We start from the raw sequence: 6000 nt of genomic DNA on the forward strand, positions 1-6000 counted from the left end.
GTGGTTGAGCTGGGATTTGAACCAGAACCTGTGCTATTAATCTCTTTGTTGTCCTGTTACCTTGTTAAGAGAGGAAGGGCTTGAGGAGGCCATGGAGAGAAAAGCCAGCAAGCACTGGAAGAGCAGAGTGGGACTGTCAGAAAGTATACCCGCCCCTCCACCATCTGGGTTGGGATTTTAAAGGCAGAATATGTGGGGCACCCGGGTGGCTCAGTAGGTTAAGTGTACCACTTGGGCTCAGGTCATGATCTCGCAGTCTGTGAGTTCGAGCCCCACGTCGGGCTCTGTGCTGACAGCTCAGAGCCTGGAGCCTGCTTCGGATTCTGTGTCTCCCTCTCTCTCTCTGCCCTTCCCCCACTCATGCTCTGTCTCTCTTGCTTTCAAAAATAAATAAGAGAAAAAAAGAATTTTTTTTAAATAAATAAAGGCAGAGTATGTAAGGGTAAATGAGCACATGCCTCTGGACTAAATTCTGCCTCCCTGGTAAAACATGCATAGATAAGTCTTGAGTTCAACCAGACTGTGACTTGAGAGGTAAGATCAGGGAAAAGCTGGGGTATCAGGTGTCTTCTAGAAGGTCCTGCCTGATTGATACCCAGAGGACTACTACAGTCCTACTGAGTTCATGAATCATGGAGTGAGTGCTATTGGAAGAAAACAATAAAGAGTTGTAGTCTTGGGCCTTAACTAACAGGAGAATGAAAGTAATAGTAGACACACAAGAAGAGGACCTGTGATGGGAATGTAGCCCATGTTTGGGGAAGAAGAGAGAACTGGAAGGGTCATCTAAAGAGGTGATAACTGGGGCGCCTGGGTGGCGCAGTCGGTTAAGCGTCCGACTTCAGCCAGGTCACGATCTCGCGGTCTGTGAGTTCGAGCCCCGCGTCGGACTCTGGGCTGATGGCTCAGAGTCTGGAGCCTGCTTCCGATTCTGTGTCTCCCTCTCTCTCTGCCCCTCCCCCGTTCATGCTCGGTCTCTCTCTGTCCCAAAAGTAAATAAACGTTGAAAAAAAAAAAAAATTTTAAAGAGGTGATAACTAAGCTAAGTCTTGAAGGATTAGTTGGAAACTGGTGAATAAGGTGAGGAAGGGAAAGGATACTCAAAAGTGTAGAACCAGGAGCGTGAGAGTGATATGTTAGGGGGACGCCAGATAAAGATTTCAGAGTTAGTCAGAGTTAGTGGAATGTCATCAGGCAGGGCAGCAAGGAGATCGCCTGCAGCCTTGCAAGCCATGTTGCATGGAGCTGGTTCTTTTTTCTCAGGAAATAGTGAGCTAGTAAAAGGGTTGAAGAATGGGGATGCCTGGGTGACTCAGTCAGTTAAGCATCTGACTTTGGCTCAAGTCATGATCTCACAGTTCATGAATTCGAGCCCTACGTCAGGCTCACTGCTTTCATCACAGAGCCCACTTCAGATCCTCTGTCCTCCTCTGTCTATGCCCCTCTCCCATTTACTCTCTCTGTCTCAAAAATGAATAAAATATTTTTTAAAAACTTTAAAAGGGTTGAAAAATGGAAATGACATATTGAGGGTTGCATGTTAGATCATGGATGTTCATTATGGAACCATCAGTTTGAAGAAGCATGGAGATCAGAGATGATGCCACACTCTTCTGAGGAGCATTATGTTTTTATTTTTAAATAAAAATTAAAGGGGCCCCTGGGCGGCTCAGTCAGTTGAGTGTCCAACTTCAGCTCAGGTCACGATTTTGCGGTTGGTGGTTTTGAGTCCTGCGTCAGGCTCTGAGCTGTCAGCACAGAAGCCTACTTTGGATTCTGTGTCTCCCTCTCTGTCTGCCCCTCCCCCACTCGTGTACTGTCTCACTCTGTCTCTCAAAAATAAATAAATGTAAAAAAAATTTTTTTTAATAAAAATTAAAAACTTCCTTGTCTTTACTAAAAGGGTTCCATGGACAAAAGTAAGGTCAATTCTGGCTTTAAATAAAGTTAAGCAGGTTTCTTTACTATATGATTTCTTGGGACTTGTGCAGGCTAATGGTCATTCTGGATTTCCAAGACAGGCATAGGGTACACATCCCTTTTCAAATATATTTGGTTATAGAATCCATTTTTAAAAGGAGTGTCTAATGGGGCGCCTGGGTGGCTCAGTCGGTTAAGCGTCTGACTCTTGATTTTGGCTCAGGTCATGATCTCATGGTTCGCAAGATTGAGGTCTGCACTGACAGCACGGAGCCTACTTGGGATTCTCTCTTTCTCTCCCTGTTGCCGCCCCTCCCCACCCACCCCCCCAAATAAATAAGCTTTAAAAAAAAAAAGAAAAAAGGAGCATCTAACAACCAATTCTACCAAACACCAGTTTAGGAACTTCTGAATTAGGTGATAGCAAATGGAAAAATGGTCTGAAATAAGATAATCTATGAAGGGAGGAAATAAATTGGAATTTTACTTAGGAAATAAAACAAGCAAGACTCGGTTGTGGGAGGTAACGAAGAAGTAGGAGGCAGAGGCCAGACTTCCATTTGTGTGACTGAGATTGGGTGGTGGTGTCATTGAGGTTGGAAATAGGGGGTGAAGAACTGTACTGGGGAGAAGACTTTAGATTTGGATGTGTTCGGTTTTGAAGCGCCTGCAGAATTCAGGGGGTGACCGGTAGATAACTGGACGTGCGTGTGAAGACACGGAAAGAGACATATTTGGGTGTTGTCAGCACGTATGAGCAATAGTTAAAATCACGAGAATGGTTGAGGTTACACAGAACTGTGAGGACTGTCAGAAGTGTAAGTCCTAAGCAAAGACAGGATTTGGAGGACAGCGATCATCCTGTTTTGAGAAGGAGGAAGTAGGTAACAGTGTCACGCTGCAGGCAGTGTTAAGTGTCCACTGGATTTGGTGGCTAGGGTCCTGGTGACTTTAGCGAGAGCAATTCAGGGAAGTGGTAGGTGAAGCCAGATTAGACACGTTGAGGGGACAGGGCTGCCCTGAGGGGACAGTGAAGAGTGGGTATGGGCTCCTCCTCGAAGGAGTTTGGATGAGAAGAGGAGGCAATGAGCTGAAAAAGAATTTTTTTAGAATGAGAGTGACTTAATTGTTTATAGGTTTAAAGGAAGGAACCAAAGAAAGGAGCTACTGAAGATGCCCAGTGAGCGGCTCACCTGTACCTCGGGACCCCAGGAGGCGGGAGCGTGAGATGCGTTCATGCTCGTAGGACTGGAAGAAAGAGATGTGAGCAGGTGGGGCTGTAGATCGCTTGAATGCTCGGTGAATTTGCTGTGTCTCGCCTATATGCATACAGTGAAAATGATAATGTAGAGAATTGGGAACACATGGACGTACAGTGAGAAAACGGATACAGTTCATGCTGCAAAATACAGAAGAATAACTTGTACGCTTCAAGTGAGATAAATTCTGGCAGTTTTGGGGAATAGAGCATTGGGAGGAGGTAGAAGTTAAATGAGTTTATACTGATAGCCTCAGTTTTCTTTTACCACACATTTTTAAAAGACATACGTGCCCGGGCACCTGGGTGGCTCAGTCGGTTGAGTGTCCAACTCTTGACTTTGGCTCAGGCCATGATCTCACGTTTTGTGAGATCAAGCCCTTCATCCAGCTCCTTGTTGACAGTGCAGAGCCTGCTTGGGATTCTCTCTCTCTCTCTCTCTCTCTCTCTCTCTCTCCCCCCCTCCCCTGCTCGTGCTGTCTCTCTCAAAAAAAACAAAACAAAAAAACCACATGCATGCATACACATTACAGTTTTTAAATTCTTGCTTATTTTATGTGTTTTTTTAATCATTTGAAATGATTTCATTAAGAATCATCAATATGGGGGTTCCATTGGTTGGGCATCTGACTTCGGCTCAGGTCATGGCCTCATGGTTTGTGGGTTCGAGCCCCATGTAAGGTTCTGTACTGACCGCTCAGATTCTTCAGATGCTTCCGATTCTGTGTCTCCCTCTCTTTCTGCCCCTACCCTGCTCTATCTCTCAAGAATTAATAAACATTTTTTTAAAAATTAAAAATTAAAAAAAATTTAAAAATCATCAATATGGATGTTTTGTTGTTTAATACTTTTTAGCACTTTGATGTTAGACTTCCAACACTGCACCTGAAGCAATGTCACTTCCTTGAAAAACAGTATTTTCATTTGGGTTAGAGAAAGTTACAATCATGTTCCTTTACTGAGAAGCTACTGTGTACCTTTGCTGAGTGATTACCAGAACATATGAAGTCTATGCAAAGAGGACTTTCTGAGGTTTTTTAAAACAGTGTCAGATGTGATACTGTAGCAAAGAGTTTGTCATCCTGCCCTAAGTCCACATAATTACTCTTGGTCAAAAATTACTATTGCATGCCTATCTGGTACTGTATCCAGGAATCCATCTAATTTCAAATGGATATTTACAGAATAATCCCTAATCTCAAGACTAGAACACTTGATTTTCAGAGGGTCAGCAAGAGAGGATTGATGATTAATTTTTTTTTTAAGATTCTGATTATAAACTACATGCTGGAGCTTATCGTTTAACAGAGCTGACTGAACACATTCTTTGACTCTTCCAGAATCTCACCAAGATGATTGGAGAAGTATTAAAACAAAAATAGATTAATAGCAGAGTTGGAAAACCAGAAAATGAACAATGTGGGATTTCTGGAAGATAAAAAGCATATTATCGAAGGATCAGTTAGTTATTAAGAGCCGAACAGCTAAGCTTCCATTCCGTGCATCTTTGAAGCACCTCATTAGGGAGTTGACCACCAGGCTGCAGCTAAGAAAGCAGCTCTCTGAAGTGGCAGTTCTGGCCCAGGACACACTGAGATTGGAGAGGGTGTCGCCCAAGTGACTATGAGGAGGAACTGAAGATAAGCCGCCCACCCACTCTCTCTGGCTGTGGTGACCAGCCACTCTCTTTACGTCACCAGAGGCGCCTGTGATCAGAATCTGTGCTCACTGAAAGTGACACAATTATTTGGTTTAGGAAAAGCACTTCAAGCTGTAAACCTTAGGTCCACACCTATAAATAACGCCAAGAATCATCAGACTTGAAGAACACCAGTAACATAAGAGGAGACTCCAAATTAAAACAAATTGACCTGTTAAAGTAGTTACTAGGAAAAACAGAAGAAACTTTAAAATATGATTATGATCTTCAGAGAGTCCCAAGGATGTGGTATCCATACAGAGTAAGATGCTAGGAAAAAGAAGGCTTTCATTTCCGGAAATTAAAAATACGATTATGAAAATGCACTCAGAAGATGGACTAGATCACAGAATGGGTTCAGCTGAAGCTTAAATTCTTGAACTAGAAGCTTTGAGAGATCCCACTCATGCCCTGCAAAGGGATAAAAGATAAAAATTATGAAAGAAAAGTGAGAGCCCGCCACAAACAGGCATAGAGTAATTGCACAAGCACACAGATACTTGTGGGATGAATGAGACACAGATTTTGGTATTAGGGTTCTCAGCAACAAAAAGACATTTTTCTCTAAGAATTACCAAGCAAACGGAACAGTGAGTCCATGAAAGGTTTTAAATTAAAGAAACTGATGCTGGAACTGGAGAGTGTGATGCTAAGTGAAATAAGCCATACAGAGAAAGACAGATACCATATGATTTCACTCTTATGTGGATCCTGAGAAACTTAACAGAAACCCATGGGGGAGGGGGAGGGAAAACAAAAAAAAAAGAGGTTAGAGTGGGAGAGAGCCAAAGCATAAGAGACTCTTAAAAACTGAGAACAAACTGAGGGTTGATGGGGGGTGAGGGAGGGGAGGGCGGGTGATGGGTATTGAGGAGGGCACCTTTTGGGATGAGAACTGGGTGTTGTATGGAAACCAATTTGACAATAAATTTCATATATTGAAAAAAAATAATAAAAAATAAAGAAACTGATGCTGCCATGTCACCTGCCAATTCCCCTTTATAATCATGAGATGCCGATAATCAGAAGTCTAAATGAATATTAATGCATATGGGAAAACAAAGTGAACTCCACCTCACCCTCGACCTGGGAGCCAGCTGATGAAGCATCACTATTTAGAATA

General features: G+C 43.0%; 1 protein-coding gene across 2 annotated transcripts in view; it reads left to right on the plus strand.

Annotated features, from left to right (window-relative positions):
- CEP78 (centrosomal protein 78) overlaps positions 1-5516 on the plus strand; it is a 34375-nt gene extending 28859 nt beyond the window's left edge. The window contains exons 17-18 of one of the 2 annotated variants that reach the window (XR_003964191.1): positions 3057-3191; positions 4519-5516. Coding sequence is in view for 1 of the 2 variants with exons in the window: in XM_030293625.1 (XP_030149485.1) it covers positions 3057-3091 (35 nt within the window). In the remaining variant the exon portion in view is untranslated. Of the gene's footprint in view, positions 1-3056; positions 3471-4518 lie in introns of those variants that run through there. The other variant, XM_030293625.1, reaches the window with a different exon arrangement.
- The last annotated feature ends 484 nt before the right edge of the window (positions 5517-6000 follow it).

This window comes from Lynx canadensis, chromosome D4 (genome assembly GCF_007474595.2).
Source record: "Lynx canadensis isolate LIC74 chromosome D4, mLynCan4.pri.v2, whole genome shotgun sequence".
Taxonomy (NCBI): domain Eukaryota; kingdom Metazoa; phylum Chordata; class Mammalia; order Carnivora; family Felidae; genus Lynx; species Lynx canadensis.